Source organism: Elgaria multicarinata, chromosome 5 (assembly GCF_023053635.1).
Source record: "Elgaria multicarinata webbii isolate HBS135686 ecotype San Diego chromosome 5, rElgMul1.1.pri, whole genome shotgun sequence".
Classification (NCBI taxonomy): Eukaryota; Metazoa; Chordata; class Lepidosauria; order Squamata; family Anguidae; genus Elgaria; species Elgaria multicarinata.
This window is the reverse complement of record NC_086175.1, coordinates 108274902-108294150: the sequence shown is the minus strand read 5'-3', so window position 1 is coordinate 108294150 and position 19249 is coordinate 108274902. Positions and strand designations below refer to the sequence as shown.

The following is a 19249-nucleotide window of genomic DNA, read 5'->3' as shown; positions in this document are numbered from 1 at the left end:
AAATGTATTAGTCACCTTTTTAGCTAAATAAGCTTTCCAAGTGACTTACAAAAAAAGAATACAAGATGAATTTCTTGCTTCTAGGTTAGTTAACAAGCGTTGATGTTAGGTTATAAATGGTCAGAGAAGCCACTCCTTCCTGGATATTCTAGAACAGTGGTTCTCAACTGGTCAAGACCAGAGATCTACCTTGGACTCCCAACCTGATACATGGGACCCACTTTCATAATTTTCTCCACGCCCAACATGATAGCTTTGCAACAACCCATCTGGACAGATGTCATGATCCATTTTTGGGTCGCAACCCACCAGTTGAAGACCACTGTTCTAGAAGATGGAAGACCAGAGACTGCCAGGACTGCTTTGGTGGTCAGTAATTCATAATACAATCAGCTGACATTTGATATTTTGAGAAACATGGACTGATGGTTTTTTAAGGTACAGTAACAACAAACTTTCCTTGCTTGGTTGCAAGCCTCCTGATAGGTTTTTATGATAGTTGGATAGCTGACAATCAAGGAGCATATTAGAAATGTGTTACGAATTAAGGGTGGCTGCTGCTAGCTTGCAACTATTCAATTAAATTTACAAAACTAAACTAAGTTGAATAGTTGGGTGTCAGGCATCATTGCCTTGGATTTTGTTAGGGTATTGCTTGCTTTGATTATATTTTGTCTAATTTCTTGTTTAGGAATAATTGTAACTATTCTTTATTAGATCAAGATGTGTTAAGGAAACAGTGGATGCTTTTCTAGACTTCTAAACTGAGGGTAGCATAATTAAAAATATTTATGTGCTTATCCTAAATATTTTTGGCTCTGTGCCTTATCTGGAGTTCCATTCTTGACTTGCTTGGAAGTGTAGTATGTTTACTTCTGGAAGAATAGATGCCTAAAAAATTTAGATCAATATGCTTTATAATATTAGGTACATACTGCTGGCCAGCGTTTAGCTGTCTTGATGTAGGTCCATGTTGAACATGGGTCTTAGAAATGCCAATTCTTGCATTTTTCACATATACAACATGGGCGTAGTCTAGGATTGTAATGATTCTGTAATCACACTAAAAACATAATGTATGAAGTAGCCTGTTTTTTCTGTATGGATGCGGATTCAGAGATCTAAGGAGGAAAGAACAATGATTACCTCTTTCAAAAATGATAACGAGTTCCTTCTATTGATATCATCTGTAGTAGGATTAGAAAGTTCAGAGCCTGCTATTGTTTCAAATAAAATAATAAAATGAAGATCAGTGTTGCAAAAATCTGATTAATGTTCCTAACATTTTCTGTCTTTTTATGTGCTTCAGACTTTGATTGTGAGAGCAAGAGGTTAGTTAAAACATGTTGTGAGTTCACTAGTCCATAGAGATGTTTTTTTTTCAGTTGAAGTGAATGATTATACAGTTTGTATATAATGTCATGCCAGTGGAAGTAAATTACTGTTTCCTTTGTAGGATATATTTATGTTCATAACAAGACAATTGAAAGGATTAGAAGATACAAAAAGCCCACAGTTCAATAGATACTTTTATTTACTGGAGGTAAGTTTAAACTATTTGCAATTGGTATTTATCTGGATTTAAATTGTCAAAGGATTAACTTTTTCTAGAATGCCAATAGCATTTTATTGTAGTGGTAAACATGGTTTTGTACAACTGGGATCATTCTGTCTTTGTTTTATTGACTTTTGTTAAATTGTAATTAGTATATCTTTAATTGACTTCTCCTCCTATACAGAACATTGCGTGGGTTAAATCTTACAACATATGCTTTGAATTAGAAGATAGCAATGAAATTTTCACACAACTATACAGAACATTGTTTTCGGTAATCAAGTAAGTATATTATTTTTAAAAACAAAGTTTTGAAGAAATGGGGCTGAAAAAAACTTTTCAGATTGTTAGAGATCAGCATCTTTTTAATGTGCTGCGGTAACTAATAGTGCAATCCTATACATAATTATTCAGAGGGAAGTGCCATTGTGTTCAATAAAAAAGGACACTAATGGGAGACATGACAGGTGTACAAAATTATGCATGGTGTGGAGAATGTAGATAGAGAGAAATTTTTCTCCCTTTCCCATAATACTAGAATCCAGGGTCAACACAGTGCATAGTTAAACTATGGAATTCACTACCACAAGATGCATTGATGGCCACCAATTTGGATGGCTTTAAAAGGGGTTAGATAAATTCCTGGAGGAGAAGGCTACTAGTCCTGCTAGCTATGTCCAGCAGAGGCAGTAGCCCTATGTATACCTCTTGCTAGGGGACATGGGTGGGAGGGTGCAGTTGCACTGTGTCCTGCTTGTGGGTCCCTTGTCAACAGCTGGTTGGCCACTGTGTGAACAGAGTGCTGAACTAGATGGATCCTTGGTCAGATCCAGCATGGCTCTTCTTATGTTCTTACGTCTGTATAGGATTGTAGTGTAAGACACCTAAAATTCTTAGGGCCATAAATTCAGTTGTTTAGTTTTTAAAGTAATTGACTAAATGTTCCTTTTAAATGGTTCTTATAATCTCTGTATGCATGCAACAACACCTGCATGGAAACCTTTAAATCACAGTTGATTGTATTATGTTGTTCATGAACAATCGTACTAAATATCAGTCAAGACAATTCCCCAACCTTAAATTTCTAGTTTTTGTTTTCTTGTCTACACCTCTACCACTTCCCATTGCGCTACCCGCTCTATTTAATGCCACATATTTAAGCCCTTGACTGAATTCTAGAGTAGTGAAAAATAAAAATTACAGTGTGGATGCTGATTTACATTGAGACTTTTAGCGTTTAGAGAATGACACTGATAAAAGAACTGAGTCACAATCCTGCAAATACATATATGATTTTTATGTATTTCTTAGCCAACATATCCCTAAATGCTCTCAAGGGGACAATAAAATTGAAAATAAAATCCAAAATCCATGCTAAAAACCGAAATTTCACAATAAACGATCATTTAAAAGCATCAGAGGCTAGAAATAGGAATAAGAAGAACTCCCACAGGCAGTCTTCCTGGAGACAGCACTGTACTCTTTTTGCTGCCAGCTGAAGACTTTTTTTTATTTGCTCAGGCATTTTAAAACAACATTTTCAGTTTTCATATTTTTAGATTTAAGTTTTAGCTGGTTGAGATAGTTTTATGTCTTTTCGATTTTAGATAAGTTTTTATTGTATTGTTTTAAAAACTACAATATTGTTAAATTGAATAAAAGAATTAAAAGACCTGAGAGAATAAAAATGCCTCAGCCTAATGCCCAAAAGATCAGAAAGTAGGCATCATGAAGAGAAAATATTTGATAATCCAGCAACAACTACTGAAAACGCCGTCTCCCAAGTAGCCACTTGGTGTATCTCAGCATACCAGGTCCCTTAGGGCAATGCCTCAGGTGATGATCTCAACAAAATAAATATAATGCAAAGATATATGACTTTTTAAGGAAAGAAAGTGTATGTATAGGAAGTAAAAGCAATAAAAATAGCTTTTGGGTGACACTTAATAAATTACATTGTGTTACTGAGCTAAAAAGCTGTTCCTCTTATTTCAGCAATGGTCATAACCAAAAGGTTCATATGCATATGGTGGATTTGATGAGCTCTATCATTTGTGAAGGTGATACAGTGTCTCAGGAGCTTTTGGATACAGTTTTAGTTAATCTGGTACCTGCACATAAGGTAAGCATTACATTTTCTGAACTTACTGACATTGTCATTGCTGTTGATGTTAAATAAAAGTAATGTATATGGCAAAGTTACATTGAAGTTATCTTTTATTTATGATTTTATAACCCAAGGCTAGACTGCTCAGTTAAAGTCGTGAAATTAGCTAAGATTTCTATCTTCTACCCTCACTTCTCAGAGAAGTAGCAGCTCTCTAAGGTGAGAAGTAGAGGAACAGTCTGTGTTCTCAGCTCAGTGTTTTCTTGAATTTAATGCAGGACACCATTGGGCAAACTAAATTCATGTTTCACTTCTGCACTAATAGTTAGTAGCTCTTCAGTTCTAAAAGATGGGAAAACACCTGTGGTCACTGCCATGGCAGTGGTTGGGAGAGGAGAAAGCAGAAAAGAAACTAGACAGAGTAGAGGAGTGGATGACCATCCTTCAGAATAATGCTTTGTAAAGCTAACTTTATCCCACAGCCTCGAAAATACCATGTCGAGATTACTTCCTAAATTCAACAAATGTTTGCCCTTCTCCTGAAGCTGATCCAGGAAAGAATAATTATGTTGGAGACAATAAGTTGCTTATTCCCCATCTCTATAAAACATAGGGAAGCTCATGGGTCTGCTTTGGGGAACCCATAAGTTGAACTTCAAGTTTACTGAAAAATGTGAAGTGTACTAATTCCCCCCTCCTCCCCCTGATTGATCAAGCATGTAAGACTATAGCCCTATTCAGGCAGTATGCCTTAAAACTGTACAAGCAACAGGAATAAGAGAGATGGGGCTGCGTGTGCAGCCTGATCCCCCCCATGTAGAACAGGGACGTCTACAGGGGGCTTCTTGGGTTTGCTTGACCAGGAACCAATGTATCATGTTTCCCAATCACACAAAGGGTTCTACTTGTATCCAAAAGAACTCATGTAGAAACCTACTGTAGATTTTCCTGTTCACCGTGGGGAGAAGGGTTACTTAGAGAGCACGACCTGCATGTGAGGACGTTGGAGCTAGGGTTGACATGTTGGTCCCATCTCCCTTATGCATGTTGCTTGTACCTTATTCAGACATAACACTTGAATAGGGGTTCCATGTTTCATTACTTCTTGAGCTCTTATATTGCCAAAAATTTGTGCTAAAGCTGGAACTGACACATTTAACTGTAAATACGATTCTTTGGTGTAGAAGCCTAGATGTATTTTAGTTTTTTTTGTTGTTTGAAATGTTTTATTCCTGTTATACATTTTGTAATTTTGTATAGGTTTTATTAACGGCCTTTGGCTCGCAAATAAATGACACCTTCTCTTGTTCCTATATTTGTGGTGTGTGTTTCATGACTAGCTATCTTGGCTACTTATATACTATTTCATGTTAGTTTTCCAAAGTTACAAATGTATAATTAGCTCCTTCAGATGTTCTGGATGCAAGGAGCTACTGAAATCTGGATGATACTATAAACAGAACTGATTCAGGGGCTAGTAATCTCAACATTGGATTATTGTAACACACTCTATGTAGAGCTACCCTTAGGTTTCTTCTGGAAGCTTTAGGTAGTGCAGAATGGACCAGCATGACTGCTAACTGGGACTTATTTCTGCCAGTAAGTTGCACCCTTGGTAAAAGAGCACTGGCAGCCAATAAGCTACCAGACCATGTTTAAAGTGTTGCCTTTAACATATAGAGCCCTAAACAACTTTGGACCAGTTTACTTTAGGGATCACCTCACCCTTTATGTCCCTGCCCGATCTCTATGATCATCTGAGGGAGCACTTCTGAGGTTACCACATGCCCCTAAGGTTCGCCTCAGGAGCACTTGCAGCAGAACATTTAGCGTTGCAGTCCCCGCCCTCTGGAAAGCTTTACCACCTGTCATTAGACAGGCTCCCACAGTTCTGATGTTTGGAAACATTAGATGCATGCAGTTTGGCTGATAGAAATGGACTTCCTCTCCTCGGCCTGCCTCCCCACCCCCAGAAGCCCCTCCAGCCCCCAGAAAATGCATCACAGAATGTCAACTAACCCTTCTTAATGTGGTGAGTGGTAGGGAAGGACGATCCCTGAAAATCTGGTGAAGGCATCTTTCGTAAATGGAGCCTTTCCATTTATGGAAGGCAGATCCTGGATCCAACCCATTAAATCTTAGGATTTGCCTGAGAATACTTTCTATTTAGCACTATTAATTGAGTGGATGAAGTTGATCTAGATATTGTACAATGGTTTTTTGAGACTGATTGTAACCTGACTCAATTTTTCACCCAATAGAATGAGTTAATTTATTATTTAAATCTCCAAGAAAAAAAGACCAATTTAAATCAGGTTTCCCATTTTCATATTTGCATGTTTCATGCACAAGAATGCATACTAACTTGTTGTTATAGCAACTAAATATTGGCTTACAACTAAATAAAGCCTCTATGCAACCTAGAAACATAATCCAAAACCTTTGGACATGCAGCCCACATACACTGCAGAATTATATGTGTTCAGAGACGAGAAATTTCTGTTAGGCTCTCCCTGTATGTATGCAAGTGCACTTACTTTGAAAGCTAAGGCTAGAATCATGAAAGCTAAGGCTAGAAACATGCACATTTATTTGGGACTAATGCTTTTCAACTTGTTCATAAATGGTGCAACCACACTTCGAATACTGTGTATAATTCTGTTCACACCTAAAAAAAAAGATATTGCAGAGCTGGAAAAAGTGCAAAAAAGTGCAACTAAAATGTTCAAGGGGCTGGAGCATCTTCCCTATGAGGAAAGGTTACAACAGCTGGGACTGTTTAGCTTGGAAAAAAGGAGGCTAAGGGGAGACCTGATAGAGGTGTACAAAAATATGCACAGTGTGGAGAATGGATAGGGAGACATTTTTCTCCCTCTCTCATAATACCAGAACCTGTGGTCATCCTATGAAGCTGATTGGTGAGAGATTTAGGACAGATAAATGGAAGGACTTCTTCACACGGCTCTTAGTTAAACTATGGAATTCACTACCACAAGAGGTGGCAACCACTAATTTGGATGGCTTTAAAAAGGGAGTTTGATTAATCCCTGGAAGACAAGGCTATCAATGGCTACTAGTCCTGATGGCTATGTGCTACCTCTGGTATCAGATCCAGTAAGCCTATGTACACCAGTTGCTGGGGAAAATGGGTGATAGGGTGCTGTTGCATCCATGTCCTGCTTGTGAGTTCCTGGTTGACAGCTGGTTGGTCACTCTGTGAGCAGAATGTTGGACTAGTTAAACCATGGTGTGATCCAGCATGGCTCTTCTTATGTTAAATAAGTCCTACAATGCCCAGCATCCCCCAGCCAGCCATGTAGGATTCATTTCTTTTTAAACATTCATAGGACCTCACCCTTAGTCTTGTGGTATTTTCTACCTTTAAGACAAACAAATATATTTTGACAAGGGCATTGTGTGAATAGAGTGCAGATGGCCCCTTGGTCTGATCCAGCATGCCTCTTCTTACGTTGTTAAGTAGGTTGAAGGAAAAAATTAGGTGCTCTGAAGTGTGGAAACACTTTCCACTAAGGCAAAGCCACCATTGACTTATACAACCCTATAAGTATAGACTTTAATGTATTCATTTTTATTAAATTGAGATTTCATACTTTTTAAAAGAGATGCTTACTATGATTTAACTTTTAAAATATTTTTCTAGTTTACGTGTGTGTGTGTGTGAGAGAGAGAGAGAGATTATATTTTGCAATGGGTTGTATCCAGTGTTAGTCCTACTTAGAGAAGACCCATTGAAAGAACAGGACTGAAGTTAGACTAACACTGGAGGCACCCAATATGTTTACATTATAATTCTAACAATATGTATAGCATAGCCATCTAAAAATTAAGTGAAATCATTAGATTGAGAGATGAAATACAAGATTTATGACTGACTGACAGCACAGTCTTACTCATGTGTTGTCAGAAGTCCCATTGAGTTTAGTAGAGCAACAACCAAGTATGGTGTATATCGGACTGCAACTTGAATGGTGTCCTTCTATTGTGTTTTGAAAGTTGGAACACAATATTGTCAGTAAAGGGTGCAATGCTATGGAGATAGTTGCCAGCTTCAAGTTGGATGCTGGCTCAGTATCCAATACAGGGTGGCCGGGGCACAGAAGTGATCCACGCCTCTGCGCTTTGGCCGCCCTGCATTTTCTATAGGTTGAATTCCAGAAACCAAATAATCCCCACCCATCCCCGAAGCTCTCTAATGTGTCTAGTTATTTTTCTATATTGTAATGCATTTCTGCACTATTGGTAGTTTTTAAATTATTATTATTAAAACCACTATTAAGCAACCCTGTTTTTAAAGTATCTGAAAAAGCCAGTTACTTTGATTTACTTCTTAGTAGTGGAGGTAAAATTTCAACCGTACTTTTACAACATTTCCTGTCTTAAATATACCTTTCAGAACTTAAACAAGCAAGCATATGACTTGGCAAAGGCTTTATTGAAGAGGACAGCCCAAGCTATTGAGCCATACATTACTAACGTAAGTGAGAATTTAAAGTGACTGTGCAGATAGAACTAACTAAGGGTGCAACCCTATGCATGTTTAGACAGGAAAAAGTCCTACAAATCCCTATGCACCCGAAGATGTATAATTGAATGATAACTGAACACTGGTGGAGTAGTAGTATGTGTTATGATAACTGATAGCCTTATATATCAGATAGATGATTTTTTTTAAAAAAAAATCCCTGCATGTACCTAACTGCACTACTATGTAGCTAGAACGTTATATATTAACCAAGGAAACAGCGGCTAGTGGTATCAATCAATGAATATGTTGGGTAGCTTGCCACATTGATGTATGAGTTAGATATAAACTGCGCTGTACATCCTTCTTCCAGAGACACAGATCTTCCACAGGGAGGTGTACTTCTGTTTATGAAAATACAGTTGGACCCAGTTATGCTTAAAGTGAACATCTTGACATCTATGGCACAAGTTACTCATTATTAATATGTCCCATTGATTTTAATGAATTTACTCCCAGGGTAGACAACATGATGCTCATGGGTACCATTGTGGCTCTGGACAATTTCCTTGGTAACTACCAAAATATCCCACTGCTCCTACTTTAAAGCAACTTAACATATTTACTTACCAGTAGCTAGGTTCACTTCAAAGCAAAGCAAAAACCACTTGAATTCCTCTGGGTTGCTCAGACAGATTCTTAGGAAATGAAGATGGTGGATGGTTCCAGGCCAGTGCTTTATTCGCAGCGCAACCAGCCACCAAGAAATAAAAGGGAAACAAGAAAAAGGAACTTTGAACTGTGGGCTTAACGAAGTTGCTTAGTGTGTTGGGGCTCAGACCTCACCTATGCCTGGCACTCAATATTTTGTGCAGGTTATTTGTCCTTTGCCCCCCTTGGGAGCCAGTTTCTGGAGGTGCCCACAACAGTTTCTCAAATTGGCAAATGTGCCTACAAGCACACATGTTATATTTGTCCATGCAAAAGTATTCATGGAGATGATCAATGCAAAATGTCAATTATTTCTCAAGATGGGCAGGATTCTCTCCCCGCCCTTGTAATTCAGGCCCTTTTGTACTCCTTGGGAGTGCGATCTTCATTGCCCGTATTCCCACTTACCGATTTGGTAGTAGCAGTGTCGGGCTGGAGAATTCCCTCCCTGGTACTTGAATCCCAGGCATGAGGGAGTCTGTAAGTATATGTTTCCCAGGGTACCCTATACTGTGTAGTTTGCAGAATGCCCAGGATACTGCCTTAGCAGTGTTCCAGCAGCTACCAGAAAAGAAGGGAGCAAGAGAGACCTTTCTCCATATCACTGCTACTGGAGCATTGTTCTTATAAGTGGGTGGGTAGGTGAAGAAGTTATTCTATAGCTCATTTTACAATTTGAGCTGGAGAACAACTCCTGGGTCCTAACTTTTATTTTAGCAGGCAATATAAACCACTAATTGTTTCCTGTTTAAAGACTGATTCACAAAAAGTATTATGTGAACCAGTGTTTAGCAGGAAATCGTGTTCTTCTTTTGTTATTAATACAGGATTTTATGACATTCTATTTTGAATTCTACCCAATAACAGTTTATCCTGCGCAAATAAGGCTTGAAAAGCATAACAAGTTCAAATGTTTTCATTGGAAAAAAGAAATTGAATACAATGTTTCTGGATGTTTGAAAGCTGACCCCTCCACATAAAAAGATACACAGTGGGTTGCAGGCTTAAACACGTACTTGGAAGAATGTCCAAATGAAACTGGAGAAAATCTTACAAGTATAGATATTTAGTATTATGTTAATGTTTCCTGCATTTAATATAGTTGAATTCCCAAATATCTAATGCAATAAAAGTTCTTGAAGAATTCTAGGTTAGTGGACCTTCCTATAGGACAAATTGATAAGGTTCCACCGAGAGTTAGTTTTCAAATGATGTAATTTTACAAATACGGAGAACTAACCTGAAGTGCTGTAGTTGACAAGAGCAATTGGTCACAAGTTTGTGGGTAGGTGGGTGGAAGGGAGATTAGCATTATTCTCTGGACATTTTGATACACTGATTTTGTAATCTGTATTTCCCCAAAATAAACTGATATAATTGCTGAGAGGTACTGAGAATATGTTTGTATTCTGCTGTTGATATATCTTTTTTGTCTTACAGTTCTTTAATCAAGTGCTTATGTTAGGAAAAACTTCTATCAGTGATCTCTCGGAGCACGTTTTTGACTTAATATTGGAGCTATATAATATAGATAGTCATCTTTTACTCTCAGTCTTGCCACAGCTTGAATTCAAGCTTAAGGTAAGTGTTTCATCAGGTATGTCAAACTCAGATTAGTTGGAGGGTCAGATTCATTGTCTGGGGGAAACATACTATTTTTCAATGATGTTCACTCTGCTTCTGTGAACCCTGGTGCCTCAACTCCTTTTCCTGATGATCACCCATCACTACATTTTCTTCATTACAGTTATCCATGTGTGTATGCTCCAGTGCTCTTCTGTTTTCAATCTACCCATGCAAAGAGTAGCCAGTGCCTCAGTCTGCTGTGTTTTCGAAGGACATAGTGTTTGTGTTATATTCACCAGTTTTCCCTTCTAACAATAAGCTGGGTCACACTCCATCACAAACAAAATCACTGTTAGGTAGAGGGACTAGAATGATACTCTGAGCATCTAATGCAGGAGTAGGCAATCTGTGGCACCAGGACAACCTATGTTCCTAGGGCTGTATGCAGCCCTTGTTCTAATTTCATGCAGCCCTCAGCTTTAATTTTATGCAGATATCTGCATGCAGTCAGTTCAGACCTCTGTCATTAGATCCCTGTCTCTTCCTTGGAAGCCTGTTGCTTTGGAAGGAAGTGGACAGGAAAGAAAAGGAGATGCCAGAAAGAGAGAGAAAAGAGTGGTAAAAGAAAGAAGCAGCAGTGATCAACCCACATTTAGCTCTGGCCCTGCCCACTAGTGGTTTTGGCCTCATTCACAACAAACATATTCACCCAAAAAGTTATTCACCGCTGATATAATATTATGCCTAATTCACTTATTAGATTGATATTGTAGGATAGCTTTCATTACATTCTTTATCAACTAACTTGGTTGATTTGTTGGTTTATCTCAATGATTGCTTTTTGCTTCCTGCTTATCATTCTAAATTGCTATACATGTTAACTTTAGGAAAAACATAGGTTTTTTTTTATTAAAAGAAATCGTTTCATTCCAAAGCTTGTTTTTGCAGTGTGCGTGCATGTGAAATATAATATAAAAATGTATATTTTTCCAGAGCAATGACAATGAAGAACGCCTGCAGGTTGTAAAACTACTAGCAAAAATGTTTGGGGCAAAGGATTCAGAATTGGCATCTCAAAACAAACCGCTTTGGCAATGCTACTTGGGGAGGTATATGCTATTTTAGTTTCTTTCCCATAAGGATTAAACATTGCTGTAATGTAATTATTCAATATTTTAGATATTTTCTTTTTTTCTGTAAGCATGAATCACAGGTATGTAACAGTTCTATTGGGCTGCTTATTTTGAAATTGACCCCAATAAAGCTAGAGCTGCATCTTTGGTTTCATAGATATAACTCATGTGAGCCCCATTATATAAATTAAATTAGGTCTAAGATTGTAGCATTTACTGTCACTCATATTTTTTGGTAACAGAATATTGTCTGACTCTTTATCAACAACACAAAAGCGTAAAAATATTCTAAGAATTTTTCAATTTTTATTTTGAATTTGATTCATATTTAACCATTGTAGAGCTTTCAAGGGTATAGTATACAATAGAAACAAGCTCACCGAATTTGAATTAGATTCCAAATATATGTGTTGATATGTATATTAACACAAATACATGTTTTAATATGTCATACTGTAATTGTGACAGAAGCACACTTAAAATCTGTATCTTATGTTTGATTTTCCCTTTAGTTAAATGAGAAATAGAGCCAAAGTTCATCATATCTCAAAACAAAATCATACAGATATGTTAAAGTACGCCATTTTTGAAGTATCTGTTTAGATGTGCATAGTGAAGGCTGATATATCTGATGAAAACTGGGTAGCATATTAATGCATCGTGAGAACTTCCAGCATACTAAATTAGTAGAAATGCTTTTAGCGAGAAGGTTCCCTCCATTTTATTTTTTTTTATTCTATTTCATTTTTGAATTTTGTAACTTTAATAAACATATATTACTGAAAAAAAGAAATATTTTCCACAAAGTGCTAGATTTTTTTTTTTTACCTGGATGTTATTAACTAATATTTTACTAAAAGTGATTTGTTGTTTTACATAAGGCATAGTGGTACATACCTGATATATAATAACATCAAATAGCATTCCCAATGGTCAAATGCTAGCTTCAGAAACTGCCACAAATGAAACAATATTAAGAATTTAAATGAATTTTTAATACCAAAACTGAAATTAAATCCTCCCCATAAAGAAAATGGTTTTTTTATGATCTTGAACTTTTCATTCTAATAAATAATAATAAGACTCAATTTTTCTATAAATTGATCATTTATTACACTCTCTATTCTAAATCTTTTCATGTTAGTCAATTTAACCATAGTTGCCATATCGCAACTTATAAGATACCAGTGATTAATTGCAGCTGGGTTGACCTTCTTCCAGCTAGTCATTTTTGCATGTTTTTTTTTTACATTTGTTTAACTTGGTGCATGGTTCTTCAAGTGTTCCTTTCTGCCTTGAATGTGTGAAATTTGATTGTCACTACCTTATGAATGATCCAGCAAAGAGTATCAATAGGTTTGGATATAGAGAAAAAAAATATGTTGGTAAAAACTGAACCACACAAGCTGGGTGGCTTCGTTCTCATTGTGAAATTATTAATAATGGGTTGTACCTTGCCTTAGTACCTTTGGGTGAGAAAATAAATCTCAAATCCAGTGCTGTCATATTAGTACATTGTGCTGTGCATAGCATCTCAATATACATGTTTCCACTAAGTCCCCGTTGCTACCCACTGCTAGGATTTCTTCTGCTCACATATCTCTGGATCCAAGCCAGTGTATTTATGACATTATCAATCTTTCAATTCTTTAAAGAAATAGATGTGACATCTTGGTGAAAAGAGAATTGAGAGATAACACAGCTATTGTAAATTTGTTTGTTTTGTTTGTTTTAAAAAACAGGTTTAATGATATCCATGTACCTATCCGTCTTGAATGTGTGAAATTTGCTAGCCACTGCCTTATGAACCATCCAGATCTAGCAAAGGATTTAACAGGTATCAGTAAATCTAGTTTCCAGAAGAACATTTCTTCTGTTTTTAGTTTTATAGTAAAATCAGATCACTATTCTATGGCTTTAAAAAGTTACAAAATGTTTACAGTAGGTATTCCAATATATTTACAGAGTGCTGGTTTGGATGATAGTCATGACTAATTTTTCTCCTACTTGTAATGGGGAAGTGAGCATTTCCTTCCCATCCACTGGGCTCTGTCTTCTGTCATCCATGCTTTGGTGCAATGATTGAATAGGATTATGTATGTAAGATCCACTGGGCTGGTTCACACAATCACAGTAGATTGTGGTGCATGTGAGAGGCCATTTTGAATATTCAACCACTAGTGAGTGAGTTGCCATGGTTTGTTGTGTTGTCTGAACCTGGGCAGTAGGTTAAACAACCTTCAAATAACCCTACAACAGACCATGGGTTATTTGAGCATTGCTTAACCCTCAAACGATCCCTGCTGCCCAGGTTCAGATGATATGACAAACTGCAGTGAGGGTTTGATTAGGTAAAATGGAGGCTCTAAAATTAGTTCTGTAGCACAATTTATGAAAATAGTGTAGCTCTGGTCCTACCTAAAGGGCTGTTTCCTCGGCCCCATGGTAATTGAGCTGTGGGGTGCTGCAGGGCACCATCTTCTCCCCAATGTTACTTAACATCTATATGAAGCTGCTGGAGTGGTCAATTGGGGATTTGTAGCTAAATGCCATCAATATGCTGATGATACGAAGTTCTACCTTCCTGTGACAACTGAATCAGGTGAGGCTGTGCTGGTCCTGGACCGGTGCCTAGACTCAGTAATGGGCTGGATGAGGGACAATAAACTGAAACTAAATCCTGGCAAGACAGAAGCCCTGTGGGTGAGTGGTTCCCAAGTCCGGGAGATAGGCTCATTGCCTGTTCTGGATTGGGTTGCACTCCCTCTGAAAGATCAGGTTCGTAGTTTGGGGGTACTCTTAGATTCATCTCTTGCTGGAGGCTCGATGGGCCATGGTGGCTCAGAGTTCCCTTTACCAGCTTCAGCTGGTTCACCAGCTATGGCCTCTCCTGGACAGGGATAGCTTGGCCATGGTGGTACAGGCATTGGTAACCTCAAGATTGGATTACTGCAATGTGCTGCCTATCGCTACCAGGCCTGGTTTAAGGTTCTTGTACTAGTGTACAAAGCCTGGAACAACTTGGGACTAGGATACCTGAGAGAGTGCCTTCTCCCCTATCAACCTGTCCACTCACTGAGGTCATCTGAGAGCATGCTCCTGGTGGTTCCACATAGACCTACCCTTCGATTGGAGTCCACCAAGGAGGAGGCTTCAGTGTGGTAACCCTCCTCTTATGGAATTCCCTGCCTCTGGAGGTCAGGCAGGCGCCAACTTCGTATTCCTTTCGGCGCCTCCTGAAAATGTCGTTGTTCCAGGAAGCCTTCCCTTGATGACCAGCTGCAGTTTATTTTGCACTTTGTTTCTTTTAAGACATCTATTTTTAATGTGTTTTTATTCTGTTTTTATTTTATTTTATTTTATTTTGAATGGGAAGTGGTATATAAATATTGTAAATAAATAAATAAATTGGTGCCTACGAGTGCGCCACAGCTCATCATGGCTTAAATAAGCTGTGTTGGGCTGCAGTGATCATGTAAACTAGGTCATTGTGTCTTACCCTGGGATGTGTATTGTGCTGCTCTAACTTATGCATGTTGGATTTTATGTGAAACATCTTATTCAGACTTCATATATAGAAGAAAGATTGCGGGAGGGTGTCATCCAAACTGAGTTTAAAGGAAGCATTTTTTAAAAAGAAATGAATAATAGTGTGGCACATAGTAGTCTAGAGTATATTTTGTTAAGGAATTTTTCCTTCTTCCTTAGAACTATATTTTGTTGATTATTGAATGTTTCTTGTTCTCATTTCTGTTGCTCATATTCTTAGAAGAGGAAGCATAGTAATTTTATCTTTCTCTGATACTCCAGATATTTACAAGTTTACATCTATAATTAAAAATATTTCTAGATAATTTATTACGGATCTTACTTGATCAAGTAATGAGCAAAACTGAGAAAATAATATTTAAGCTAAGTTATTGTTGTGAAAAAATAAGACTTCAGGGTTTAGATTTCTTTGTGCAAGTTTGACCTTTATTTAGTGCTCCTATTTGGCAATAATACTGTTTGATTTGAACTTGTGTTCTGTTTATTCTTGAGCATCAATCAAGATGCAACTTCCTGCTTACTTCCAACTTAACCCTTCATACCATTTGTTTTGACAGTATCAGTCTGCTAATGGGGTCCCAAAGACCCCTTAAAGGTGTAGCTGGAAATAAAGATATGATTTGACTCCAGCTTAACATTAAAAAAGATAACTTAATTGGTATTCAATTCCAAAAATATAGTCTAATGCAAAAATTATTGAGCTACATTGGATCCCATAATATTTATTTGTTTACAATATTTATATACTGCTCTATATCTAAAATTGATTCCAGGGTGCTGAACATAGGAATAAACAGAAAAAAGGATAAATACAGCCAATTTAAATTGTTCAATTTAAAACAGAATACAAATAGAAATGGTGGCTGGTTAGTAAGGTTAAGTTTGTTAACTAAAGCATGTACAGTGAGTGGTTAATATTGATTTGATTTGCTAGGGACAAACAAACCTGCGTGACATGTGCCTGGAGAAAAGATACAACTTACCAACCCACAAATTTGGCATACCTCATTGGGCTACCAGGAACCCTTGGAAGAGAAAGCCAAAGGAAAAACAAATCTGAAAACAAACAAAAAAGCCTAGGTGAAATATTAGGCTCATATTAAATAACAAGAGGGGGTCTGTTAGACTTATAGTCCCCCCTCAAATATTACAAATAGGAAATCAGTGCATTATGACAGTGTTAATTCCTATGTCAAGATAAAGCCAACTTGGAGCAGAATTAACCCCAAGACAAAAAATGTTTTTCTGTGGTCAAATGGACCCTTGCAGTGGTTTCTGATGCTTTTTTTGTACATCCATGAGAAAAATAACATTTTGTAAAACCTTTTTTTTTATTAAAACAAGTTTTAAAACAAAAACAGACAAAAATTACTCCAGTGCTGTTGAAGATGTATAAAAACACAAAATGGAATTTACGATACTGGCAAAATGCAATTATTTTTTTCTACTGTATTTTGATAATTTACATGGAATAGAATGGACCCCCATTAGCATGGGCCAACATTCCCCAACCTGACATCTTCTATATGTGTTTGACTACAACTCCCATCTTTCCTGACTATTGACAATGGTGGGTGGGGCTGATGGGACTTGTAGAAAAGGCTGACTTGGGCATTTTGCAGTTGCACTTTCTTATTAATTTCATTATAGCTAAATTAGATCCCTGATAGCTTAGTAAAAGATTTTTTTTAAAAAAAAGTGAATGTGGAAATGGGGATCCGATAATTATTGAGGAGCATGGAGTATGAAGTGGTTCAGATTTGCAAATGTTTCAGACAGCTGGTGGGATCCACACCCAGCAGCTTTTTGGGAAGAGTTAAAAGAATCAGAATCTATGGTTTTCTGGGTTTCTTATTTTATAGCATGACTGACTGTTCTTTCTGTGTTCTCTTTTAAAGCAAAAGTAAACAGGGGGAATGATATCTTAACTGTTGGAAATCAAATTGTGATTGACCTCATTTGTCATAAGTTTATCCATATTATTGATTCAGAAACAAATTTTCATGGGCATAAAATCTGTGGGCCTATATGAATGTGTGTAGTATTGTTTTTTCTTGTGTGCAAAGCTTCCTATCATGCATAGAATGAAGAGGGAGGTGCACTTTTCTTCCACATCTCGTTAGTTTACAGCACATAAGAGCAAATGTCACTTGTCAAAAGCTGTAAATTATGGAATTACAAACCTAAAGATTTATTGGGAGGCAGGAGAGAGGAAGGTATGATATTTTGCTTTGCTTTATTGCTTTTGTGTTTGCTAGGGAACGCCATGTAGACCAGATTATCCCTATAGTGGGTGTCTGGCCACTCAACTGTTACTGGACAAGAAAACCCAAAGTGATTTAAATAAGCTGTTTTCATGAATGAAAGTAACTTCATAACAAAACCCTGTTAATAACTGAGTTTATAAAGAGGAAATACGAAATGGATAGAGAGCTTTTTTTTCTCACACAAGCCTCTGTATTTTATTCTCTAGAATCAGTGTGCCAACAGCAATCTACATCTGTTTAAATTACAGGTATTCAACATAATGATATGAAATTTTAATTAAAGTGTTTTTTCTGTACAGAATATCTTAAAGTGAGGTCTCATGACCCTGAAGAAGCCATTAGGCATGATGTTATTGTATCGATAGTTACTGCTGCTAAGAAAGATCTCTTGCTTGTCAATGATCATCTACTTAACTTTGTGAGAGAACGAACACTTGACAAACGGGTAAGTCATTATGTAGGTCAATTACTTGGACTATTATTCCAAGAATAGGCAACTTATTCAGCATGTTAAGAATTATTTCACTGTAACTATCTTGCAAGAATTGTCTGATTGCATATTTACATACTGTGATTATCTACTTTATTAGCACATATTTGCATTTCCTAAATTATGGGATTGCATAATCATGAAAGTCTAAGAAAGAGCTATAAACGTCTTCTGAATACAGTGAAATACTTCTATATGATTGTTGCTGAATTGCAATCAAAACAGATTTCTTGCAAATTCTATACAGAAAGGCCTTCAGAATAGGAATTTTGTACCCGGTGTAACATATGCCATTGCAGCTTATCTTAAAGTTTATTAATTAAATATCATCGTGGGCGTGCGGACTGCTTGGAGGCCGCCGATACAGCGCCGTCTGGCAGACCTGGGGGCCAGGGAGGTTGGGGGGAGGTGGAGCAGTTGTCCCCCTCTCTCCGGGGTTCCTGTCAGCCTTGGGCTGCCCGCCCAGCTCGCATGAAATTAGGCCGGGGCCTGGGCTTGCAGCAGGCGAGCAGCCTCCCACCCGGCCACCAAGGGCCCCGGCTGTGCCTCTCTCATGCTCCAGACCGTGGCACTGCCCCCTTTGTGGGGGGGGGGAGCGAAGAGGCAGAAAGGGGGGGTAGGATTACCTTGGAAAGCCCAGAGGAGTCGGGCGAGGGGCTTAGCAACCTGTATCAGCTGACGTTACATGTTACTGTTGCTTAGCAACCTGTATCAGCTGAAGCCTTTACAGAAACATACCTAAGCGTTTTATATATAGATATAGAGATAGATAGATAGACTGATAGATAGATGTGCTGCCCTAAGATTTGCAATATATTCTGCCTTATCTATAGGTTTAAGCAACCCAAAATGATATTTTTTAGAGTACAGGGAATTAGTTTCATTGATAACTGAACAGGATCTAAAATTAGTTCTGTAGCACATTTTATGAAAATAGTGTAGCTCTTTGCCTAATCTTTTTTTAAAAAAACATTTTATTTTTGTATCATTTTTTTCAGCACAGTAAGCATGGGCTATTGGGCTAAATGTAGTCTGAAAAACATAACGCAAACAACCAATTTAGTTAGGATAAATAAGATGTCTGTTAGAGTTCTATAAAGATCTCTATTCTAGAAATCTTGCCGAAGTTGGTTAAATTTGGGGAATCACTTTATCTTCTAGCTTCTTCTCTTATAAAATAAGCATTTTGTGTTGGAAAATACCATGATCTCATTAATACAACCCTCCACCTCTATATATTCCATCCCTATACACTGACAGTATCTATGATGATATAAATGTATTAATTGTTGTAACTGAAATGCTTCATTATAGAACTTTAAATTGGAAGCCCTAGTTTCCCCATTTATTTCTTCCTATAAAACATTTTTTAAGCATCTCGATCTGTT

General features: G+C 37.4%; 1 protein-coding gene across 2 annotated transcripts in view; it reads left to right on the top strand.

The window, feature by feature from the left end:
• PDS5B (PDS5 cohesin associated factor B) overlaps positions 1-19249 on the top strand; it is a 90730-nt gene that overhangs the window by 29068 nt on the left and 42413 nt on the right. For both annotated transcript variants that reach the window (XM_063126973.1, XM_063126971.1), the window contains exons 4-11: positions 1457-1543; positions 1740-1837; positions 3551-3677; positions 8077-8157; positions 10297-10437; positions 11416-11531; positions 13298-13392; positions 17671-17816. In XM_063126973.1, coding sequence (XP_062983043.1) covers positions 1457-1543; positions 1740-1837; positions 3551-3677; positions 8077-8157; positions 10297-10437; positions 11416-11531; positions 13298-13392; positions 17671-17816 — 891 coding nt within the window. The remainder of the gene's footprint in view (positions 1-1456; positions 1544-1739; positions 1838-3550; positions 3678-8076; positions 8158-10296; positions 10438-11415; positions 11532-13297; positions 13393-17670; positions 17817-19249) is intronic.